The sequence below is a fragment of the Meleagris gallopavo genome, chromosome 6 (assembly GCF_905368555.1).
Source record: "Meleagris gallopavo chromosome 6, MGAL_WU_HG_1.1, whole genome shotgun sequence".
NCBI lineage: Eukaryota > Metazoa > Chordata > Aves > Galliformes > Phasianidae > Meleagris > Meleagris gallopavo.
In genome coordinates this window covers 29,631,525-29,644,365 of record NC_139409.1, presented here as the reverse complement: position 1 = coordinate 29,644,365, position 12,841 = coordinate 29,631,525, and the positions used below count along the sequence as shown (strand labels likewise).

At 38.4% G+C, this 12,841-nt stretch overlaps 1 protein-coding gene across 2 annotated transcripts in view; it reads left to right on the top strand.

The window, feature by feature from the left end:
• The first annotated feature begins 4,575 nt into the window (after nt 1-4,575).
• Nucleotides 4,576-12,841, top strand: part of MACC1 (MET transcriptional regulator MACC1) — a 30,774-nt gene continuing 22,508 nt past the window's right edge. For both annotated transcript variants that reach the window (XM_010712753.4, XM_010712754.4), the window contains exon 1: nt 4,576-4,843. In XM_010712753.4, the coding sequence (XP_010711055.2) occupies nt 4,841-4,843 (3 nt within the window). In that variant the 5' untranslated portion in view covers nt 4,576-4,840. The remainder of the gene's footprint in view (nt 4,844-12,841) is intronic.

The window sequence follows — 12,841 nt, the reverse complement described above, 5'->3', positions numbered from 1 at the left end:
TCACTAACATAAACACTACAGGTCAACCATGTAGTTTTTCACGTTGATATGTTCTACTCAGAACAACTTGGTGTTTTCACCAAGACTTTCTGATTTGTTTTCTAACAAATTTCAATTCTCAATCCAGATCACCGCGGAGAAGCGATTTCAATTTTTTTTCAGAGTACAAGTAGATATAATAAATATAGGTATAGCACCTGCTACTCAATATGTTTTCCCTACTAAATTCTGTGCTGCACAGTGCTGTTTCAGTTGGGCCTATTGCCTTCAGCAGTTTTAGTATACATTCCTGCTGTGGACTTTGGCTGTTGTTTCCCACATAGTACTGATTCCACAGGTTCTGTGTTCACTGAAATAAAACAGATGCTTTTTTAAAAAACAAATCTTCACCTTGACTGAATTCTAAGACATCCTGCTATGGATATATCATGATTTGAGAGTTTTCTGATTATTTAACACCGCCAAGGACTATATCCTGCCCTTTAGAAATAAAGTTAAAAGCTTTCATAGAATCACAGAATTGCTGGGGCTGGAAGGGACCTCCAGAGACCATTGAGTCCAAACCCCCTGCAAAGCAGGCCCCCTACAGCTGGCTGCGCAGGTAGGCGTCCAGTGAATATTGAATATCTGCAGAGGAGAATCCACAACCCCCTGGGCAGCCTGTTCCAGTGCTCTGTCACCCTTACCATGAAGAAATTCTTACATACATTCATGTGGAACTTCCTGATATCTCTGGTTCACTGTTATCAAGAATGGTAGTTTTGCCTGCCTGGGTGGAGTATTTGTTAGTGTGTGTAAAGCCTGCTTTGTATTAGAAACTTTTGTTAGCATAAGTAATGTCCCTTAGGAATGTGATTTTTGGCAATATTCTATATTGGCAAAAGCCCTAATGTGGATGCAGAACTGCCAACATCAGTGCTTTTGCTGGTATAGACTATACTCAGCATTCTGGAATCAGTACAACCAGCCAAAACTTTTCCTGCCATTATAATTATAGTACAGTACGTTGGTGCTCTAGCATACACCTGGCAGAAAATCAATTCTCACCCCCACATCTCTCTTAGTTATTAAATATTATTTCGTTGGTAGGTGTAGGCAAGCTGTTACCCCATATGTAAACATCTTCATCCAGAATAGTCTCTGTTATGGAAGCTTTCTTTTCGCTGGTAGGGGGAGAAAAAAAACCTGTATTTGGCCATGTGAGAGTGGCTTATTTATATCCAGAATGACCTAACATTGTACCTTTTTTCTTGTTATGTGGATACATAAGTAATCACGTAGTAGCCACAGCTAATCTTTAGGAAAACTATTAGGTAACTGTCTTGTAGCTTGGTATTTATGATTCTTGTTTTTTAATGTCTTGGCAGGCAGGAGCTTCATATTTTATGTCTCCTAAGCTTTAGGAATAACTGAAACAAATGGGATGAGAACAATGTATAATGTACTTTAAAACCCTGGTGCTTATTATTCTGATAAGAACTGCAACAAAACTGAGATTAGGTCCAAAAAAGATACTCTTCTTTCTGCCCAACTAACTATTCAATTTGTTGAAAACAATGTATGTTTACAGACAGAGCTGAAGTGACCCCTTTGACCCTATAATCATTGCTGGTTTTAGACATCAAAATATGTAATTATTTAAAAAAAAAAAAAAAAAACAAAAAGGAAAAATCAGTAAAGTGTAAGCCGCATACTTGTAATCAAATAAGAAGCGAAGACATGGTGGTCACTTCCCATATGTGTTATGTTACATCAAGCCAAAATGTGATGGCTTACACTCCCAGGCTTTCCAGGATTCTGCCACCACTACCAGTAAGGTTGCAAAAGCCAAAGGATGTGGCTTGGTGGCACTCACCCCATTCCAAAGTGAGGTAAGTATCCCATGATGTTTCTTGTACCCTGGAGCTGACAGCCCTGTATGCTGCTGAACAACTCCTCTGCCTTTTCTACACTAGTGAATGTGTTCCTGTGGACTCACACGTCACGTTCAGCTTGCACCCCGGACTTCCTGCACTGCCCAGGTGTTCTCAGCTTCTAGATCTTCCCTTTTAGGCCCCACTTATATCCCAAAATATCCCTCCTCAAAGTCCACTCATTTCAAGACAGAAGCATATCTGTGAACTAGACTGAGATTAGCAAACCAAAAAAAAAAAAAAAGTGAAAAATATATTACTAAGTGAGTCTGTGAACATCTGCTATTGCATTTGTTTGTGTGTCCATTATGTGGGTTTCCACTGTGCATAAACTCTGCGGTTAATTAAACTTACAAAACTGCTTACTAACTGTCCACATAATGCTTAACATTCCTAAAACCTAACACTGTTAATCTACTTTATGGAAGATTTTTGCTTTGAAAATGAGTCAAGCTGCAGGAGATTACAGCGTCTCACCAAATGATTTTCACAAAAAAAAAAACTGCTGCAGAATTTTTGTAGAGACTGGAAAGGAAAGCAGACCAGTCAGATTTGGTTTTGGAGAGGAAATAGGGTATGCAGCATTGTCTTTTAAACACTTATTTTAGATCACAGGCTCTATTATGTAACATGATAGATGTAGCAAACTTTAATAACAACATGGGAACTCATTACTGGTCACTCTTCTACAGAACACCCAGATACACTATATTACTACTCAGCCCTGTTCTGAGGTTAAAAGGTGACCTGGAATATTGTAGGTGTTTTACATGGGTCAGCAAGGTCCAAAAAAGCTACAGGTTCAGATATCCTCTCCAGCATTTTCCTAGCTGAGAAATGTTTGAGAAGCAGATAAGCTTGCATAAGTTTTCACACATTCCTTTGAAAAAATTGGATATTAAAAATAATCAGTCCTTCTGTTTAAGGTAAAATACCTTTGTTTTTTCAATCAAAAGAACGGATTGTCAAAAACATATGGCTCTAAAAACACTTCTACTGGGAACTAACATTTCTTCTCTGAACTAATGATGATCTACTCAGAGACATGAAGACTCTGGAAGATAGTTTAGCTAAATAGAAATTTTAAGGAGTAATCTGAGATGATAGAAATGGGGTTGAAATTTAGAAATTAAGATACTAAGATCTTCATTCCTATTTAAATGACATTACTGTAACAATGAATTTCAGCTTGTTTGGAGGTGTATTGTCTTCTGTATTAAAGAGGGATAGTAGTACCTAACAAAAAAAACAAAACAAAACAAAACAAACAATTAATTATTTGCTTTCTCAATATGTCCAGGCAAACTAATAAATGTCCCTGGAAATGTTTCCTTTAATCTCTTGACAAAATTTTATCTGAACTATGTATTCTATTTCCAGGCCTTGAGTTTCAAAACTAGATGTTCAAAAAGGCAGTGGAAAAAAAAAATCAATTAAGTTTTCTGTAGTCTAACCTGCTTCTGACAGCAGAGCAGAGCTCTTTCAATGATATACCTAGTTGGTTAGGACACTTGGAAATGGAGCATCTCTTCTTTTTAATCTCTGTCACCATCACCGCCTCAGTTTATTATATGAAATAGAAGAGATTCCCACTTCACAATCCCATAAACTCAGTTAGGAAAGTCTATCATCTGGATGAGCAGGTAGAAGAAAAACTGTTGAATTCTGTGAAGGATCTGAAAAATTGTAGGGCTGCAGTGGAGTGATCCTTTCATTGAAATGATACTGGTACTATTCCTTCTAATACATTTTCCCCTCTATTTTTAACAGATGAAACTATTTGCTGAACTTGATTTACTTTTATACTAGCCCTGGTTGAACAGAACCACATATTTTGGCAAATAATACCTTTTTTTTGTTGTTGTTGGAAATTGCCCACCAGTACTGACACTATCTGCTCCAGGATTCTGTTTTTCTACAATTTTTTATCTTGGTTTGTATTTCGCTTTTTGGAGGTTGGCTTAGAAAGTCTGTAAAGCTTGTTTTCTTCAAAAGAAATCTTCAGCTGTGAATTTTAAGTGCTACTAAAATACTGCTGGTAATTAAGAACAGGACAAGAAAATCATATCTTCTCCAACTCCTCATGATGTGCCTGCTTCAAAGACCATTTATCATATCTCTCTGTGACTATGATCTTTGTCTTTATATCCTAAAGAATACGTATTATAAAGAATAAGTATTGCAGCAACTGTGATATCACACTTGGGAAAACATGATTTCCTGAAGGTCACAGAGCCAAAAGGAAATATTTCTGCTTAGAATGTCTCTGCCTAGGCTCCTCTGTAGATGCCTTCTCAAGCCATTGCCGCCCCTTGTTCATTTGCTTACTCATACCCAATTGTCTGATTACCTTATATGCACGGAGATCCCCAAACCGGTCCTACAGGTTCATGCAATTTTGGTCGTTGTATTCATTGCCTGTAAATCTAATTATTTCTAACCCTGAACTTTATCAGAAGCCCATCCTTTGTCCCCCTCCCAGCACATTCAACAGATCTGTAATATGGCATGTGAAAGCAGAAAACCTTAACTGGCTTCTGGCGGCGCATAAGGAGAACACATTCTCTTCCTCTTTTCCACGTGTGCCTATCTCTCCTCCCTAGGGCGAAACTCCCACACCACCTCTTCTGGTTTCAGGTGTAATCATAAACCAGCTGAAGGCAGTTGTGGGTAATGTAGTTCCTTCACTCTCTTCTGACTCCTTGCATAAGTGGTGCTAGGTACTTGCTGGACTGCAAATTCCAGCAGGTATTGTGCAGCACCTCTCACAGACAGGCACACACCAGGTGTGCTCCTAGCAGCTAACCCAGCCCTCAGCACGCTGGAATTTTTCAAAGCCAGAGCGAAAAATAGGCGCTCTTTCAACAGGGCTGATGTCCTGAGCCACAGCATAATTTGGATCTAAGAGAAGGCTCTTAGTTTCCAGAATGGTGAGTTGTTTTTTTCTTTTTTTTTCTTTTTTTTTTTTTTTTTTTGTAAATAAATCAAGTATTTTTGTTTGTATTTTTAAAATATTTCAGAGAGTCTGAGGTACTGCAGTAATTGCTTACTTAGTAGTAATGCTGCAGTCTGCTACCCTGTTTCTGGCTGTAGCTAATGCTAGGTACCTCTGGAAAAGGTGCAGAACCTTTGTGTATTTTGTATTGCATGATACTGTACCGTAAGATAGTTTGAGATGTGTGAAAAAAAGGCACTGTTAAAAATGTGTTAAAAAAGACTTGCTAAGTGCTGGTGATTGCCACTCTGGAGAGGACAAATAATAGTGAGCCCCTTAAAATTTTAAATTAGCCAATATTAAGCTGACCTTCCATGTCTTTCTTCTTTTGTGAATAAAGCCTCTGCTGGTTGGGTGGGCATGTGCTTTTATTTATTGATTTACTTCCTTGTTGTTGTTGGGTTCTGTTTCTGTTTCTCTTTTCTTCTGTATGAACAGAAACATTCCTGTTGATGCATGTAGCAGTTGCTCCAGCCTGCAGTGCTTTCTCAGAGAGAAGTCTGGAACATGCAAAAGGGTGTACTGAACACCACATCAGCATCTTCATTGTTAAGAAAGCTAGTAGAAATCAGAAAAACAGTTTAAAGAGCGTGTATACTTCTGACATTTAACATATTTGTTCTGTATTAAAAACATTCTTGAAAGGTTGTATCTCTAGGCTGACTGCAGGAAAATGCTGACAGACCTTGAACAAACTCTCTCTGTGGCTAAAAATATGACAAGTAGAGCTGTCTAGTCTGTTTAAATGAAATAAAACCCCAACCCCACAAACAAACAAACAAAACAACCACACATTTAAATGTAAGACAAGGAAGAAACAGTTCTTGTTCTCTTCCCACCTGTTACTACTGCTCAGCTAGTAACACCTCTGCTTTGATAAAAAATTGTTTTTAAAGGAAGACTGTTCAAAATAGTACAAAGCTTGAGAATCATTTGGGGGTATATTTACTATGAATTGAAAGTAGGCATCTTCCTGAGCAAGTGAGGGGGGATGATCATTTTTAGTGCGCAGATCTTGGGAGGCACAAATTATCACGTTGCAAACAACACTCTGCATAGCCCAAAACCACATGTTTGACAGAGGTCAACAGTGAAGAACTTACAATTTGAAACTAGTTTGATGGTGGAAACTGTTTTGGATGGGTGATATACAAGGAGATTTACGGCACAAATAGAATCTGATTACTGTCTTCCTGAAAGCTGTTAAACAGTGTTTACATTGAGCATGTTAAAAATAAGGAATACCTTCAGTCATATCCACTAAACTGTTTAGCGCAACGATATCCTCTGGGAATGAGTTCAACAAGCTAATTATATATTGCAGTAGAAGGCTTATTGAGTATTTAAATGTTTGGTTTAAAATGTTATTATTCCCCTCTCTCTATTTTCTCCCCTTATTATGAGAATGATTAATAGTGTTCAACTGCACACTTCTGTTACACAGTTTTCTCTTAACTCTGTCACAGGGACCTTCAGTTTGTGGCCCAAGAATATTGGTATTGGTGGACTCTCTCTGAGGGATTTCTATTTCATAGGGAAGCCAAAATTTTGAAATTCACTCTCTCTCACATCAGATGCCTTTGTTTTCTCTTTTCCACAGCAGATAAATTTTAGAAACTATCCACGTTCATGCTACTGTAAACTTTGGCACAAGTCCTATTTGGGGAATTCAGCCTTAAAATATGAATGCAAAATAGGTGGATGAAACTCCAAATGCACAAAGTGAAAGAATGTAAATCATGTTAACGTAAAAATCAAGAGATTGAATTTGAAGAGTTGATCAGTCAGTGGAATCTGATGGTCATGAAAGGATCTCCTGTATAAATATCTGAACTATTTGTCAGTGGCAGTGAGTACGTCAGACTTCTGCACCACAAATTCCATGCTGTGTACTTCAAGAAAACAAAACCAAAACATAGAAAGCATAGCTCTGTCTGGAACTACAGACTCTTCCATCGCTTTTACTACAAAATACTACATGGGATCCTAAGTTATCCCCCAGATCCAGTGATGGGAAATGGAATGTGGTTAGAAAAACAGAAAGGAGCTGTTTCAACATTGTCCCTGTCCTGATATTGCCATACTCTGCTGCTATTACAAGGAGTTTAGACTAATTTAATCTTACATCTTTTTAACTTCTTCTAGGGAAGCATTCCTCATTCATATCACTCCCTTTCTTGAACTCTTTTCAGTTCATTTTCTTCAACTCTATTTTCAATAGACAGTTTTTTCAGAAACTGAATTCCAGAGTAAAGTTGAGGTCATAAATTCATATGAACCATATATATGTATTGGCTCTGTAATATTTTTCCATATTTTCATCTGCTTCTTAGTACAGTCCTGTATCTTATTTGATTTCTTGGCATCTTTGTGCTTCAGGCAAACATGTCCAGGATCATATGTAAACTTTTCCTAAAAAATTGCAATTAGTTTAGAACTCAATCCATAGGAACATTTAAAAAGTGTTCCTCCAAAAATGCCACTTGATGTTCTTATATGCAGCAAACTTAATCTTATGCTGTTCAATTTATTAAAATTTCTGGTAGTTCTTTGTAGTCTCTTGGAGCATGAGTAATGACAGAATTTTGCTTTGTGAGCAAACGTTTTCAACTTACTTTTCACTGACCTTTCCTTCCCACTCAACAGAACTTCAGTAAAGTAAGTGTCTACTTCAATATCTATTGTGTACTTCAACATGCTTAGTCACAGGAGTTCATACATACCGAGGAGTGGAAGCAAAGTTGATGTAGGGCTTTGAACCACCAAAAATTTCAGGAAAGTGAAGCTTTCTTAGAGCTTGCAAGGAGTGATATTTTGTACTCTTTGTGGTGGATGGGAAAAGTTTTTAGGTTTGGATGTATCCAGGCATTCCTTTTAAGGAATTTTATAGGAGGCATATACTGCAATGATGGGAGTCCCTTACTTGCCAGCCTGCTCAGGAGGAAGCCAGCTGTGGATGAAATCTTTGTTATGTACCTGAGGATGCTGCCTTCTTCTTACTGTATGGGTGACTCTGTTCTGAAACCCAGTGAGCATTTTGGCAGCCTACAACAGGTGCTTCTAGGTCTTCTGCTCTTAGGATTTGTATTTACAAAAGACTCTAGATTACAGTTATAGGAATCCAAAATGTAAACAGTTGAACCAGCCATTTTCTTTAGCTTTATCAATAGGAAAGGATCTTTTCAAGTCCTTAGGGTAAGTCTGTTTCCACTGAAGAATCTGAGTTTGAAATGATCTTTGTATTCCTCTTTACAACATACTTGAGAGATAGGAAGCTGCTATTTTACTTTGGGTAAGGCCTTGTTTTACGTTCAAGCTGCTCTAATGGCTACCTGCTGCTGAATGTGGTAGTCCCACTTCTCTCACCTTACTATTACATCCCACGGAGCAGCACAGATAACACTGACTCATCAGTGCCAGCTGTGACAGCTCACTGTGAGACCAGATAAGTAACAGTAAGACTGCTGATTTCTGGAACAGCCAGCCCTGCAGCCAAGTGACATGCCTAAGAGCAGCCTTAGCCTTAAGCACAATTGCCATGTGATCATGTCTCTTGTTTAAAGTCTTAAAAACTTGGCAGATTTGACCTTAGTCCTATCCCAAGCTTGCTCTGAATATTCTGATGTCCATCTCTCTCTCCATGGGAGCATATAATTCTTACTTACTCCAATAGGGGGCTCACAAATATTTAAGATGGTTCTGAAATGAAAGAGCTGCTCCAAAACTAATGCCTGCTATTTTGTCATGTTGGCCCATAATGTCAGAGGCAGATATTGGTAGTATGGTAGTAGAGGTTGAACCTTCTTGCCAATATTCCTTTACATTTTGTTACCATGAGACAGATGGTAGCAGAGGAGCAGTCTGAGCAGTCTGATACGGAAGTGTGGAGTGAACCCAACTCCAGCAAAGGAGTGGAATTAAATTCCTGTATGCAGAAAAAATGACACCCACTGACATTCATTGACATTGGCTGAAACTTCACGGAGACCAAACAGTGAATGTCTGCACAGTGAGCTGGTGGGGTGGTGCGTTTCAGCAGTAGTGACAGTAACAGTGGATCACCTCCACTGGCATAGATTCTTAAGGAGCATGACATGCAGGCTTTTGTTCATCACTGACAAAAACGCATAGCTAATGGCGGATGACAGTATTGAAGAGTAGTGTTTTGTAACTGAGAACCTGCTCTATCAATTAGTGTTATTGCACTCATTGCAGTTGTTGGAGTTTCCACGGAAACAAATAGGAGATACTACTTGTGGAATGACCTATGTAATGGACTTTTACTTTAATTTCCACAGACTTTTAGTTAAAAAAAAAAATATGGTATTAATTCTTTTTGTGTTTTTACTTACTAGTCCTACCAGCTAACGGCATTGTTTGTCCATTGTGCCAGTCCTCCTGCTGTCACACCAAAGCAAACAGCTCCTCGCCTGTTGGCTGCAGTAAGCTGCATAAGAAAACATTTGTGTGGTGACTTAATGAGTTGAGTTCCCACCTTAGCCTGGGTCTATCAAGATCAAAACTTTCACTAGTAGGCTCAAAATTTGTGATCCATTGCTGGCAGATCTTGCAGCCCAATGTCAGTCCTATGATCTAATTGGGATCAGAATTTGGGTATGTATTTACAAGAAGAAGAAACTGTATTTTTATATGTGCTAAGCGGCATAATTAAAAGGAAATGACTTAGCCTGAAATAACCGAGGGGAGGGGTGGGGCCACTGGAAAGACTTTTAGGTGATTAGCTTTACTCATATGTGATCTCATGCAGCTCTAACTCTGAGCCCTGGTGAAAAGCCTATTGTGTGTGGTGATCACCTTTTTTAGCTCCCTTGCTCTGATCCGCTTCCCCTAATTTAATGGTCTCTTAAAGATGAGGGGTTCAACATTGCAGGGAGACAAGAATTCTCCATTTACTCACAATGCTGCCCTAATTCCTGCAGCATAATTTGTCACCTGTTGTTCTGTGTGAAATTATAGTGCTTTGAACCTGAGTTATGGCTCTTTGCTCTTCTGCTCAGTGTGTGGGTATGTGAAGTTTTTTGACTTCCCACTTGAAATTTAGTCTGTTTAACTCATTTCCAGTTAGTTTCATACTACATATTATAAAGGTGAAATGAGCAATGCAACAAATAAATCCAAGGAAACATCTAGCAGTTCTCACCAGAAGGAGCTTCTGGCTGAAGTGTTCACAGTATCTCTCTCAAGGGATGGGAAGAGGACAGCTAAGCAAAACCTTGCCCCTCACTTTCCATGCATCGGACAAGCTACTATAAGCTGGCATGGGGCAAAATTTCTCAGTCCTGCAGCTAGGTAGTACATAGGGCCAATTTGTGGGTTACATTAATTCAATGAGCTGAAAAACCTCACTGTTAAACCCTACATAGCTATGAGGATTGTGGGAGAAGCTAGCTAGAATGGTAGCCCAGTGGGATAGCTGTTCTGAGGTGCTCAGAAACATCTGAAGGGTTCATAAATCTAGTTGTAAATCAGAATTGGACAATTTTTTTGAAGGCAGCGCTTAACAGAAGTTGCATTCACCATCACTATTTTTTTGTTTTGTTTTGGTTTGGTTTTTTTTGTTTGTTTTATGAAGTAATAAAATCAATTGTTCTACAAAATAAATGAAAGAACCAGAAAAACAGTGGAGAATGTGTATTCCTAAAGTCTTCCTTTATATAGGTAATTTTCTACCACCTGTTGAGCATAACTGCTGTTTTTGATTTCTTCTGATAGCTGAAAAGCAAGGCCGGATGTACCCATCCTACAAGGCTCTCTCAGGAAGTGTTTCTAACACTTGCCTTGTTCTTGAGTTAATTGCCTTTTCAGACTGTGAGCATTTTGAGAAAGTGAAGGCTCTTGTGATATTTATGCAATGACTGTCAAAGCCCTGTTTGCAGTGATAGCTTTCTTCCCAAGGCACTCAAACATTCTGTGTTCTGTCACTGGTTTCCTGTGTGGTCTGGGACAGGTTGTTTGGAGCCAGATTTTCAAGGGGCTTAGCGCTTGTTTATGCAGGTCTTATGGTAGGAGTGGAAGAGATGGTAATGTGCCTGTTACACTCTTTGTGTTTTAGTTTTTGGTCTGTAAACCAGTTTTCTCCACTCCTCTCTCCTACTGTCTTCTATATCTGCCCTTCCTTGTCTTGTGTATTAAACAATCAGATCCTTGTGACCAGGATGGGCTTACTGTATATTTGTACAAAGCTTAGGAGAGGGTTGCTGTAGCAGCTAGACCTGCCAGGATATAAATGAAAAACTAAGCCATAACCCTCATTTGTGTCCCACCATAATATAAACATCAGCTCTGGGTCTTGAGATCGGATGTCTCTCTAACTGTCTCAATTCAATAGAAATGTATTTAGCTTGGCAGAATAATAAGAAGGTGAACGTCTGTGCTCTTGGTTCTGCATAGGAAGAGTAAAGGCAATTGCTTTGTTTCTTTTGGCTTTGAAATCTGTGAATAAATCAAATCTAGTGATTATGAAAGAATCCAACAGATAGACAAGCTGCCAGCTTTTGAGCTTCTGTGCCCATGGTCCTAAAGTCCATGGCATGTCTCAGGCCCCGTTTCTCTTGGGATAAGTGGGACGGGTAGGTCTGTGTCTTGAGCAGCCTACGCCTTTCTTGGGTGGTAAATTGTTTCTCTCTTAATATGGAGAAAATAGAGTGAAAGCTTACTCTTCTCCTGCAAGCAAAATGTTCTCCATGGATTACGCTTTAAGCCTTTTTTTTTTTTTTTTAAATGCTAATCTCTAAAGAACATCAAGACAAAAGTATGTGTGCATGTTAGTGATTCATCATACCAAATGAAGACGACAGACATTGACGCAGCATTGTAAAAACGTGCTAAAATCACTAGTGTGAGATAAATTCAATTATCTCACCTAAATAAAATAAAATAACCTGACCTAGCTTGCAGAGGAAAACAAGCTATTCAGTTACATTCAAACTGCCTTGATAAACATACAGTCATGGTGTGAAGCTCAGCACAATCTATTGCAATTCTAAGGATAATAACTTTCACTAACTTAGACAAATATCTTTACATGTAGTTACTGATGTTTTACTGACTGCTGTTTTTGTTTTGTTTTTTTCTTTTTTTCTTATGGAAGTGGATAGCTATACAATAGCTAAAAGAAAAGCACTGTAATCTAAACCAAATTCATTCCTAAACATTTGGGCAATGCATCTCCAAGAATACTTGCCAAATTAGAGTTTAGATGAAACTCTGGAAGTAGAACATATCCTTTGCATTTTGACTTCCAAATATCACACTCTTTCTGCTCTCTGTAGTAGATAGTTCTTGGCTGGAGAATCTTATGTTCTGTAAATATCTGCTTGTTGTCATCAGTGACATGAAAGTCTCTTCTTACCATAAGAGGAGACTGAAAATCTCGTATAATAAATGGCACAAACAAGCTTGCACATGTCTGTAGCATAGAGAAGTAACAGGAATCTCCAGTCTCTCTGCAGCCTAGGAATAAAACCTCTTAGGCAAAGTAACTTGCTATTACACATCAAGGTGCATGTTTGATGTTTACAAGTTAAATGCTAATATGATATCTGCATGTTTTGACACTTATATACTTCAAACGAGGAACCCCTGACAGTAATGGCAAGGATACATATGTAGTGGCAGGAGTGAGTTTCTTGGTCTAATGTCTTTCAGCCGCACTGTACATGTGCTCTGTATGTTGATTGCTATGGAAAAAGTATAAAACACCAAACTTCATTAAAATCAAATGTTAATTTCATTTACAGGAATCTGCAGTATTTCTCATAACATGTATTTTTGAACGCTTATTATCTGAAGTAGTAGGAACTCATTAAAGATGCAAAACTCTAGACTTCCTGAAAAGGAGTGAAATGCTTTAACATCAAAGGCAGTGGCCTTACGATTAAGATGTGAAAGCTTCCTCCCACATTTCAGTTCA